At 43.9% G+C, this 13,164-nt stretch overlaps 1 protein-coding gene across 4 annotated transcripts in view; it reads left to right on the forward strand.

Annotated features, from left to right (window-relative positions):
• The window catches only part of CRTC3 (CREB regulated transcription coactivator 3), a 262,889-nt gene that overhangs the window by 147,519 nt on the left and 102,206 nt on the right, over positions 1-13,164 (forward strand). For all 4 annotated transcript variants that reach the window (XM_077473423.1, XM_077473424.1, XM_077473425.1 and 1 more), the window contains exon 4: positions 10,396-10,457. In XM_077473423.1, coding sequence (XP_077329549.1) covers positions 10,396-10,457 — 62 coding nt within the window. The remainder of the gene's footprint in view (positions 1-10,395; positions 10,458-13,164) is intronic.

Genomic DNA, 13,164 nt, shown 5'->3' on the forward strand with positions numbered 1-13,164 from the left:
AATGGAAAAAATGGTGCAGTTGGTAGATGGAGGCAGGATAGCCTTCTCTAAAGAGGAAAGTTTTCAGGGATCGCCTAAAAGTCGATAAATTTGGAGACATTCTGATGGATTGGGGTAGCGAGTTCCAGAGGATGGGCGAGGCTCAGGAGAAGTCCTAGAGGCGGATATGGGAGGAGGTGATGAGGGAGCTAGAGAGCAAGAGGTCTTGGGAGGACCTGTTTAAAAAAAATAATAAATGCTAATTTTTTTTGCAGGTAAAGACATTTTCCTTTTTTTTTTTGGAGCCTGTAAAGCAATGCACCAGCGATGCAGGTCTCCTGCAGATCTGTCAGTTTATCTGTATGGTTTACATCCTGTATGGGCAAGCAGATACAATCTAACAGGAAGAATCAATGAACTACCGCAGCGCTCCATATTGTCATGGTAGTTCACTGAGAACTTCAAGCCTACAGGCGGAGAGTATATTGGGGCTTGTAGTTTTACACATAGCTGTGTGAATGAATGAAGTGGCTGATTTCTAAAAGTGCCAGATAGTACGGGGAACTTCTCCCTGTACTGCTGTCACGAGAAGGAAATAGGGCAGTGACTGCAGCATTGGGAACATGTAACCTGTTCCCAAAGGTGAACTTATCAAAATGATATATATATATATGTGCAACGTACCAGACCATAGATGAGGCTGCAAATTTTTGTTGTGTTTAGGTACACCTGACATGTTATATTGTTCTAAGCTGTTTGCTTGTTATCAAGGACTTGCTTCTGATTAGTAGTGCTGAATATTCCCTTAGAGCCGGTTCACACTGCGGGCGATGCGAGGCGACACGACTTGCCTCGCCTCGATCTGACAAGTCGCCCCCGTTCTGTACAATGGAACCGTTCTGAGAGGAGCGACTCGAGTCGCTCCGACTCAGAAAAAACTTTCCTGTACTACTTTCGGGCGACCTCGGGGCGACTTGCATTGACTTCTATACAGAAGTCATCTGCAAGTTGCCGCTGAGGTCGCGGCAGGTCGCGGCGAGGCAAGTCGGTGTCGCCTCGCATCGCCTGCAGTGTGAACCGGCTCTTAAAGTGGTTGTAAAGGCACAAGGTTTTTTTTTTTTTTTTTTTTTTACCTTCATGCATTCTATGCATAAAGATAAAAAACCTCCTGTGCAGCAGCCCCCCTAATACTTACCCGAGCCCCTTCTTGAACAAGCGATGTCCATGAGAACCTTGGCTCTCTGGGGGCTTGCGCCCTTGATTGGCTTTTGGCAGCAGCAGGAGCCATTGGCCATTAAGCCGATTAGAAGACGGAGAGGCTTGTGCTGAGCCGTAGCTCCATGTGTGAATGGACTCTCAGAGCCACGGCTTGGGACCGTGCCTGCTTGGGTGCCCCCAGAGCAAGCTGGGAGCAGTCACCTGGCAGGAGGGAGGAGCCAGGAGAACCCGGCATGGGACCAAATTGCAAAACCATTTGACAGCAGGTTAGTATAACGTTTTTTTTTTTTTTTTTTTTTTTTTTTTTTTTTTTAATATTGCTTTAAGATCTTGGCAGTGGTGGTGTGAATCGCATCTGAGCCTGGAGGTAATGTCTCACTTAGGGCACTTTCACACTGGGGCGGGGGGGCATCGCTATTTTTAGCGGCGCTTTTCAGCCGCTAGCAGGGAGCTTTTAACCCCTGCTAGCAGCTGATGGAGTTGAAGAGAAAGTAAATCCTGATGAGTTTAATTCCTCTTTCATTCCCTGCAAAGGCAAAGCATAATGGACTACTATGCATCGCATAGTAGCCCATTATGTGTCACTTACCTGACACAGGAGCCAGCGATGTCACCGCTGTCCCCTGTAGTCCGGCGCATCCATCTTTTTGGTGGGGTCTCGCAGCTCCGCCGCTGTTATTCGTCGGAGCCGCGATGACGTCACTCCCACGCATGCGCACGGGAGCCGACACGCGCGGCAGCTCCATTGTTGGAAATGACGTGCTCAGTGCGCCTGCGCGCCGCTGTCTATGGCGCATGCGTCGTAGACAGCGGTGCCTGTCTTCGGGCAAATATCTCCTAAACCGTATAGGTTTAGGAGATATTTCTTGGACCTACAGGTAAGCCTTAATCTAGGCTTACCTGTAGGCCAAAGTGGTTTGTAAGGGTTTACAACCACTTTAATAGCACCCGCAAAGTGCTGCTGCCAAAGCCCTTTGCAGGCGCTGCCCATTGAAAACGCTTTAGTAGCAGTGTATACACCGATTCTAAAGTGCCCCATAGATACTGCTTGCAGGACTTTTTTTTTTTTTTGAAAGTGCAAGTGCACCGCTCCAGTGTGAAAGCACTCGGGAGAGGCGCTTTGCAGGTGCTATTTTTAGAGCTAAAATGCTTGTAAAGCACCTCAGTGTGAAAGTAGCTTTTAAAGTGATACTAAAGTCATGTTTTTTTTTCTATAAAAATAACAAACATGTTATACTTGCCTGCTCTGTAAAATGGTTTTGCGCAGAGCAACCCGGATCCTCGTCTTCTGTGGTCCCCCGCCGGTGCTCCTGCAAGCTTGCTGTGGGGTTAACCGAGGCAAGCCACAGCTCTGTTTGTCCATTCAGACACGGAGCGGCTGTTCTGCCCCGCCCCCCCTCTCTCCTGATTGGCCAACTGACTTTGACAGCAGTGGGAGCCAATGGAGCCACTGCTGTGTCTCAGCCAATTGGGAGGGAGAGTCCCGGAGGGCCAAGGCACTAGTGCATCATCGCTGGATATAGATGGACCGTGGGTAAGTATAAGGGGAGCGGCTAAACACAGAAGGTTTTTTTTTATTTTAATGCATCAAGTTAAAAAACCTTCTGCCTTTACAACCATTTTAATGTCTACACGGCTTTTATCATTGTCTGTGCTTTTTATCTCGGTACCTGTCCTTGCTTCTACTGCGCAAGCACATACCATAGCTTTCAATGCCGTGTACTGAAAGTATTTGAAATGATTTGTGAAGGCTTTTTGTGCTCTTGTCTTTTTGCCTGGGTGGAGTGATATAGCAGGTGTGTAGCCATGAAATTGTGTTTTATGCAGAAACCTGCTTCTGTACGCAATGTGCAGAAATCATTACAGAGATGCCTGTTTTTACAAAAAATAACTCCAACCAACTTATGGTTTACTTAAGCTGGCCACACACTGTATGAATGAACAGGCCAAAATTTGATCTGTGGGTGGCCCTGTCCCCACCCTCCCGTCCAACATCCTTTAAATAAAAAATCAAAAGAGCTGGGGGGAAAATCATGGGCTGAACAACGGCTGCATCCAGTCAAATGCAGCCATTCTATAGGTATTTCCACAGTTGCCAAGGTTGACTGTAAAAATGCGATATCTAGATAGATTCTGTCAATTTATTTTTTTCAAACCACAGTCTGAAAGAAAAAACGATCTGTGTGTATGGCCAGCTTTAGCGTATGGCAGTAAGGCTTGAAAGGCCTTTAACCACTTGCCAACCGGGCCAATTCTGACACTTCTCTCCTACGTGTAAATATCTACCTTTTTTTTGCTAGAAAATTACTGTATTTATCGGTGTATAACATGCACAAGCGTATAACACGCACCCCAATTTTAGGAGAGAAGTTTAAGGAAAAATGTACATTTTAATTTAAGAACTTTGAAGCAAAATTAGGGTCACAGCTCATCAATGCACCCTGCTCGGTGCCCATCTGCAGCCTCTAAATTGCCCATCAATGAACACTGCTCATTGCCCATCTGCAGCCTCTAAATTGCCCATCAATGCACACTGCTCATTGCCCATCTGCAGCCTCTAAATTGCCCATCAATGCACCCTGCTCAGTGCCCATCTGCAGCCATTAAATTGACCAACAATGCAGCCTGTTCAGTGCTCATCTGCAGCCTCACCTTTCCCATCATTGCAGCCTCACCAGTGTTGGATTATCCCTGCTGTCTCCGACAGAAGAGGAGGAACGGACTACTGAATTACACAGAGCTGCGATCTCTTGTGTACCCGGCGCTCCGTCACTCACAGCCACGCCTCCTGGCCCTGCTCATATGATAGAACAGTGGGCCAATGAATGCGGCCCCAGGAGGCGTGGCTGTGAGTGATGGAGCGCCGATTACACAGGAGATCGCGGTTCCTCTTCCCCCAGAGACAGCAGGGATCGGCGTATAACGCGCACCCGCGATTTCCCCCCTGATCTTAAGGGGGGGAAAAGTGCGTATAATATGCCGATTTCAATGCAGTACTTAGAACCCCCCCCCCCCCCCAACCACTATAGAAAATGATGGGTTTTGCAATTTTTTTTTTTATGTCCGAGTATTTGCGCAGAGTTTTTTGCAACTTTATTGAATTCTATTACACACAAGCACAGTATAATACCCAATTTTTGGTCAAATGTAAAAGATTATTTTACTCTCGGTAAATAGATACCGAATATGCCACGCTTTAAAATGCATATGCTCGTGGAATATGCCAAACTACGGTGCTTAAAATTCTCCATAGGCGCCACTTGAAGATTTCTTTTTACAGGTCACCAGTTTACAGTTAGAGAAGGTTTGGAACTAAAATGAGAATCACAATTTTTTTGTTTAGAAGATAGATCATGATTCTCTCACGATTCTTGCGGCGTAACATAGTCTTTCACATTAAAACAAAAAAAAATTGGGCTAACTTTACTTTTTTTTTATTCATTGAAGTGTATTCTTTCCCCCAAAAATTGTGTTTGAAAGACCGCTGGGCAAATACAGTGTGACATATAATATTGCAGCAATTGACATTTTATTCCCTGGGTGTCTGCTAAAATTTATATATAATGTTTGGGGATTCCAAGTAATTTTCTAGCAAAAAAATATTGATTTTAACTTAAGAAACAAGTGTCAGAAAAAGATTTAGACTTTAAGTGGTTAAAGAGGAAGTAAACCCTGATGCGTTTACTTCTTATTTGTCATTCATCGCATAGTAGCCCATTATGTGTCACTTACCTGACATAGGAGCCAGCGATGTCACCTCTGTCCCCTGTAGAATGGAGCGTCCATCTTCTTCTGGGTATCGCTGCTCTGGCCACTCACATCGCCGGAGCATCGATGCCGTCACTCATGCGCACGGGAGCTGCCACTAACGGCATGTCGCCATTAGCAGCGGCATGCTGCTAATGGTGATAGTGCGCATGCGCCGTAGACAGTGATGCCTGTCCTTTTGTAAATATCTCCTAAACCGTGTAGGTTTAGGAGATATTTCTTGGACCTACATGTAAGCCTTAATCTAGGTTTACCTGTAGGTCAAAGTGGTTTGTAAGGGTTTGCAACCACTATAAACGTCCTGCATTTACATCTTGTTTAAAAACTTGGCAGAGTGCCTGTATTTTTCTTTTTATTTCTTTTACACACAGAAGTTTCCCTTTCATCTAAGAAAGAAGAGTTAGTTAAAATGTTTTGTTTTAAAAACTTGGGAGACTGCCCGGATGTTTTCCGTTGACAGCTGAGTGAGCAGATAAGTCTTTCCACTTATATGAAAGAATCTGCAAACTCTGCAGTAGAGATCATCAGAGGGGTTGAGTCGAGATCACAATTTTTTTTAACGATTAATTGTGCCGCTCTACTCTCAGACCACATATCGCTCCTCTAGCCTCCAATGCAGCTGATCAGTTACAGATGGGTCTGATCAGCAGCTTTCCTGGCCACTAACGGCCAGGTAAACCAAGAGAGGCAGAAGCGGACATGACAAAATTTCCGTCTCTCCCAGTTTCCAGGGTCACATGGAGGAAGGCACAACGTCCAGGGGGCACTTCCCCCTTCACCTCCTGCAGATTTAATTGAGTTGCTGTTCAGCCACTCTAATCACTTTTGGCCTCACAGGGGCATCATCCCGGTATAACCACTGTAAACCGAGGATGTCATATGACAGTTGACAAATGGTTAAACACTGAACTTCAATTTTTCCAACAAGCTGATGATTTTTTGGGGCTGACTGCCTGACTTTGCTAAGCCTTCCTTTTACTAAACTTGGGCAGCCCATAGATAATTTACATTTTCTTTCCTGCAAGCTTGCATTATGGGGGGGGGGGGGGAATTCCTTCTGTGGTGCTATTGTGTACTCATAGTGATTATTGCTAGCAGCTATAGCCGCTAGCAGTAATTGCATCCTGCAAATCTAACCTGCTGCTTTTACACTGGTTGATCGATTCGATCGAACAGCCTGCCCATACATGGTTTGCATCTTGGCCAATCCCTGCTCAATTGGCTGAGATTTGAACGGTCTATGGCCAGTGTTCTATCAGATTACCGCTACCCATCATATTGTGTAACGAAAGTGACACTCCGACCAAAAAATACTTACTGAACATGCGCTATGCGTTGCACACACTTCTTCACTACCAACAGAGCCCATCAGATTGTTTGACAACAGTGGCAGCGGACATCTTACTACACCCACGTCTTGAATTTCAGAGTACTTTTAGCAATTAAGTGGGCGTATATAAATAAATATATTGTTATCTGTGATGATGTTTAATTTTGAAAGCCTAAAGGTTTAGCGCTGAGCAGTGGGAGGTGTACCAACATGGCCTCCACCACCTTTCTACTGCCAACGTCCAGCTTGTTACAAAATGCAACATTCCAACTGCATCACAGATGTCAATATACTGTATACACTCACTTTATTGCTAAAATTACTCTGGGTGTATTAAGATGTCTGCTGCCGCTGTTCTGTCAGATTAGCACTACCCATCAGATCATAAAGTGTTTAGAATGCATAGCGCATGCGCAGTGAGCATTTTTTCGTCAGAACATCACTTCCCTTACACAATCGGATGGGTAATGGTAATCTGATAGAACACCGGCTTTGCACATACATCAGTTCACAAAGAGCAATCCAATATCTGTTCAGTGGCCATTATCAGGAAGACCTTTTGCTACCTGTGGCCAGCCTTTGTAGACTGGACATCAATTTGGCATTTTCCCAGATCTAAAAATTCTGTCTTTAGAATAAAAATGGTCTATGGTATTAAAGTGGAACCCCACTGCATCTTAGCAGCACAGACAAAAATAAATAGTCAATTCATTTTTAATATTCAAAAACAGCTCACCCAGCCATCTATGAGGGAGATTTACTAAAACTGGCATACCCAGAATTTGGTGCAGCTGTGCATGGGAGCCAATCGGCATCTAACTTCAGCTTGTTCAAATAAGCTTTGAAAATAAAACCTTGAAGCTGATTTCTTTGCAGAACTATGCCAGATTTTGCACTCTCCAGCTTTAGTAAATCAACCCCTATGTCTCCCTGATTTATTTTGCAGAGAAATCACTTGGCCTCTTAGCATTTCTAGCCACGGCCATCTTGAGCAAGGGCAGGTGATTGATGTTAGAAAAAAAATTTGAATCGCGCTACCCATACATTTCAAAATATATAGAATCAAGGATAAAATATATGAATCTCCTATTATTCAAATAATGTGAAAATGTCCTGTGTGTATCATCACAATGAGTGAAAAATTATGATAAAACTCCAAAATTAATAAAAAAATGGATAATTAAACTGATTGTTGTGATCCAAAAAATTGTGTCCACAAATTATGAATTAATAGAAAATGCACATAAATATTTGTGAAAAAAGAGAAAAAACACACATATAGTCCATAAAGTGTACAAAATGAACTAATTACAAATCAAAGAAACTGTCAACAATATGAATAAACATCAGTGCACTGTGAAATAAACGTCCATATAAATGTGAAAAAGATGTCTTCAAAACTCTATAAACAGGAAACTGCGTTAAATCCACCACCAAACCAACGGGAATAAACTTACTGAATCATTGTGACCCATCGCAGTTTGCTACGGAAATGACGTTTTGTCGCCACCACCTTGCTACACCTCGCACTCCTCCATAGTAAGGATACACTGAGAAGAGGGAAAGCGGACATCTTGTTACACCCACCGGAGTTTTGCATTTTGCACGTATTTATAACAGTAAAGTCGGTTTATATAGTGAAATACAGGACTTGGAACTCCGTCTGACTGGTTAGATGTTGAATTTTAAAAGCAGCGGCAAGCCTGCTAATCTGACAGAAGTTTGCTGCTTTTAAAATTCAACATCTAAGCAGTCAGACGGAGTTCTAAGACCTGTAAACTCCCTTTACTATTATAAATATGTCTAAAATGCAAAACTCCACTGGGTGTAACAACATGTCCGATTTTCCCCTTCATAGTGTATCCTTACTATGAACGAGTGTGGGGGGTAGCAAGACGCCGACGGAACATCACTTTCATAGCAAACTGCGATGGGTCGCTGAATATGTTGTTACACAGGCAAAATCACGGATTCTTGGCAACCACCTCACAGCCAATCAGACCATCACATGGATATGCGTGGTACATAAAAAATAGAAGTGCTCCATATGGTGTAAAACCTTACAAATATTTATTGTTTAAAAGAAAGTAACACACTTACAATGTTGCAGTTTAAAAAGAGCCTGACGTCTGATGTGCCGGCCAGGTGATTGATGTGACATTTATTAATTGGAATCCATCTGGCCTTAGCTCAGGCAGAATGGTGTGCTTAGCTGAGGAAACCCCGCCTCAGGAAACCTGCTGGGATGTGACCTGGACATTTTATAGATGGGCAACGCCTATCCTCATTGATTAGTGGTTCCAAATTAATAACTACTGCAGTAGGGAATAGATACAAGAGATACTCTACATATTTCCAAATAACTGTTCTGCTTTATGATGCAATTGAAGGTTTTTATACACATGATTACATAGGTATCACATTAATATTACAATTGTACGTTTCTGGTAACAAGGGGCGTAACATAGGCAGACTAATTCTAATCAGGACTCAAAAGAGTGCAACCGTGATGAAAACATTATTAGTGCAGTGTGCAATACATACAAAATAGAATACAATTCTATACCTTTACAGTCTGTTCTTTTGATCAATATTTTGATCACTAACCATACCTGCTATCACCTTTTAACCTGGAATCTCCACACGCTTAGGTGGAGGTAGTCCTGGCCAAAGAGGCAAAACGGCATAATTTTCCTACATCTGGAAACCAGGACGTCGTAACTGAGGAAATGTAAAAAAAAAAAAGTTTAAAAGAGGTAATTATGAAATACTCTCCTATCTACCGTATTTATCGGCATATAAAGAGCCGGCGTATAACACGCACCCCAAGTTTAGGAGAGAATCTTAACTTAAGTTAAAAACTTACATTTAAATGCCCGTCAATGCAGCGCCTCCATCTGCAGCCTTGTCGGTGTCAATTGCAGCTTTGTCCTGTGACATTGATGCCTTGTCAGTGTCACTTCACATTTAAATATGGCCCTAGCCGAGATACAGAGCCGGTCCTGTGCATCTTGGCTCCTCTCGAAGTCCCGCCCTATGATGGACATAACACAGGTCCAATGGCGGGGCTGCTCGTGACTGTGAGCGGAGCCGAGCGCCGCTGATATACACATAGCCGAGTGTGCTCGTCTCCTCTCGGCTCCCCTCAGTCATGCCCAGTCCATGTGTTATGTCCATCATAGGGCGGGACTGGGCGTGACTCTGGAGGCGGAGCCGAGCACACTTGGCTATGTGTTTATTGGCGGTGCGCGCTCCTCTGCTAACAATCAGCGGGGGATTGGCGTATAACACGCACCCACGATTTCCCCCTGATTTTAAGTGGAAAAAAGTGCATGTTATACGCCGATAAATACGGTATTTACTATTGCTAGCAGCACAAGGATTACAAGCGGTCAATGTTGATTGAGGTTGTGAAGTTCTGCTTTAATATTCAGATATTTTGCCTTTTGGTGACGTAGACCCGTTTCATCTGGCAAGTCATTTTTTGGTGTCTTGCAGGCAGGCCATCATGAGCACTTATTGGGGAAAAAAAAAGACAGGTTCCTCTGAACGCTGGCAATGATAAGCATACTGCACAAGGTCTTTCCCACTTCCCCGGCTCTAATGTTACAAGGTTATAGTCTTATTAAGTAGGTCACATGGCGCCAGATGTCCAGAGATGGGAAATGTAGTTTGTAAATATCTGTTACTTGATAAGGCTGGCAAGTTCTGCAGCTATTGCAGAGGAGCCTGGAAGTGTTCACGGATTTATGAGCGTTCACGAGTTAAATTTTAAGTGACATGTCTATTGTTTGGCCTAATTGCTGGAAATCATTCTGGACTCTCCATTTGTACTTATCAAATCACTATAATTCTAGCTTTTGTTCTGCTTTGGTGCCTTGCCCTGATTTAGTTACCGAGTAATTGAAGATTAGCTCCCACTGAGAAATGCTGAGGATTCCTGTTCCAGGCTCCAGTGTCCTCAGACTCTTTGTTGTTTATTCATAGAAGTCTGGATAATGTCTGAGGCCTGCTTCAGGATGCCACCCAAACCATAAAATGTCTGTTCTTTTACTATGCTTTGTTGTCACTGCTAACGTTTTTCCTTAACTATGGATCACTGTGACAGCTCTCCCTATGGACCTGTTTATCTCTCCCCACCGCCAGATAATAGCTGGAGAAGGTAAGCATAAATCCAATCCAATGATGCCAACATAATGTTTTCCTATTCCAAAAAGCTTATATTTTATTACTTTCTGGACTTGATTTAAAGCTGAAGTTCAAGTATGATTATTATTTTTTATTGTTTTATTGACAATACAATGCTCCTAATTCACTCCCTGATTATCTCTTACCTCCACTACTACAACTCCCTCCTCATTGGAATACCGTTACATAGGCCAGTGATGGCGAACCTTGGCACTCCAGATGTTTTATTACTAAATTTCCCATGATGCTCAACTACACTGCAGAGTTCAAGAGCATCATGGGAAACGTAGTTCAAAAACATCTGGAGTGCCAAGGTTTGCCGTCACTGACATAGGCTATCCCCTCTTCAGTCTATCATAAATGCTGCCACCAGAGTCAGACTCATCCACCATGCAAATGGTTCAGTGTCTGCCACCACTCTCTGCCCATCCCTCCATTAGCTGCCATTCACCCAACAAAAATTCAAAATGCTAACAATAATTTACAAAGGCATCCACAGCTTGGCCCCCAGATAAATCGCTAACCTTGTCTCAAAATAATATTCAAATTGTTCTTCCTCCCAGGACCTCATGCAGTTTAGTTTTCTTGTGACCTCCTCCCATGCTCTCCTCCCAAGCCTTTCCCATCCTCTGGAACTCCCTATCCTACTCTTTCCACTTTTAGGCGATCCCTGAAAAACCTCCTCTTCAGAGAAGCCTATCCTTCATCCACAACTGTACTTTTATTTTCTCCATCAGATCATCCCCCCACAGTTATTGCCTTTTTGTGTCACTTGATCCTCCCTTCTAGATGGTAAGCTCTAATGAGCAGGGCCCTCTGATTCCTCCTGTATTGAATTGTATTGTAATTGTATTGTCTCCCCACATGTTGTTGTAAATTACTGCACAAACTCTTGGTGCTATGTAAATCCTGTATAAAAATAATATAATATTGCATTGTTACATTGGTCCAGCTTGGGCCAACATAGGAATGCAAATCTCATACCCGAGGGACTGCTGGGAAAGCTACAGTTCTTTGTAGTAGTTGACCCTATTATTATTAGTATTTATATACCGTATTTATCGGCATATAACATACACCCCATTTTAGAGAGTAAAGTTTCAGGGAAAAAAAGTTTTTTTCCTTTTTCGTACATCACGGGACACAGTATTTACTGAATGGGTTATATAGGCACCTCTAGGTGATGGACACTGGACACATCCTAGAAAGGAAGTTTAGCTCCCTATATAACCCCTCCCCTTACTGTGGGAGTACCTTCGCGAGTGTCTAAGGTGCAGTTGACACAATCAGAGATTCTATCCTTCAGACCTTTCACCTTACGCTTGGGTTGGTGCATATGCGTAGAATCTTATGGGTGAAAAATTGGTCAGCCAAAGCGCCATGCAAAAAGCTCCTGGGTGGTTTTCCCTTTTGCGGTGTAAGGCTGTCTGAGGATGATTTGGACAATTATAGCTTACTTAGACGACCTGCTCTCAATAGACCGGTCGGTAGCCCGCTTAGACCAAAGCTTGGTCACCACAGCCAACTACCTGGAATACCTAGGTTGGGTCCTCAACCTAGAGAAGTCTTTTTCTTCAATATAATCATTGGATTATGGAGTAAGGGGAGGGGTTATATAGGGAGCTAAACTTCCTGTCTAGGGTGTGACAGTGTCCATCACCTATAGATGCCTATATAACCCATTCAGTAAATACCGTGGCTCTGTGTCCCGTGATGTACTCAAAGAAAAGGATTTTACAGGTAAGCTGTTATAAAAATCCTATTTTTTTTAAATAAACTACTTTGAACAAATAATGGTCAGTCAGAATCAATGCAGCCTAATCTGTGCCCATCTGCAGCTTCAGTGCAGCCTGTTCTGTGGCCATCTGCCCATGAATGCAGCTCACCATCTCTCATAGGAAATAACCGACCCCTCATCTGTTTACTCGGCTCTCAGTCGGCAGTCACATACAGTCTTTCCTCTGCCATTGGCATTGGACCAGCTCCTGTGATAAGAGAGAACACTGGTCCAATGCCGGTGGTGGAGGCGGAACTGCGTGTGTGACATGCGAGCTGAGTGAGAGCCGAGCAAAGAGCCTGGTGGAGAGGAGATGACGGCTCTGTGATTTCCGGCGGCACTTGTCCCCCCCTTTCCTCCCAAAGGTATGCTGTTGGTGTATAACACGCACCCGCGGGGAAAAAAAGTGCGTGTTATAGGCTGATAAATACGGTAGCTCCAATAATTTATGCAGCACTAGGCACACACGCGCACACACAAACACACACACTTTAGTCCCTACACTCGAGGAACTTACAATCTAAGGTCCCTAAGTTCACATTCATACATACGCATACATATGGTGGATTTATTCAGGAGCCAGTTAACCTACCAGCATTTCTTCGGTGTGTGAAAACTCACGCAGGCCTAGGGAGAACATGCAAACTCAATGCAGGTAATGCTGTGGTTTGGATTCTGCCCAGCGACCCCAGTGCTGCTAGGCAAAAGTGCTAACCACTTAGCCACTGTGTGACCAGAGTGATAGCTGTGATCTTCCCGGTCCTGTACCAAGTGGCTTTCTGTCTGCATAGTAACCACGGGGAGGGGGGCGGTGGAGCTGGCATGCAACATCTGAGGGAATTTTAAGGACAATCAACCCAGGGAGCTGCGGGAATGAAGCCGTGCACGTTCCGCTGAACTCGCC

This window comes from Lithobates pipiens, unplaced genomic scaffold, assembly GCF_037356315.1.
Source record: "Lithobates pipiens isolate NorthernLeopardFrog02 unplaced genomic scaffold, aLitPip1_a1.2 Scaffold_8, whole genome shotgun sequence".
NCBI classification, from domain to species: domain Eukaryota; kingdom Metazoa; phylum Chordata; class Amphibia; order Anura; family Ranidae; genus Lithobates; species Lithobates pipiens.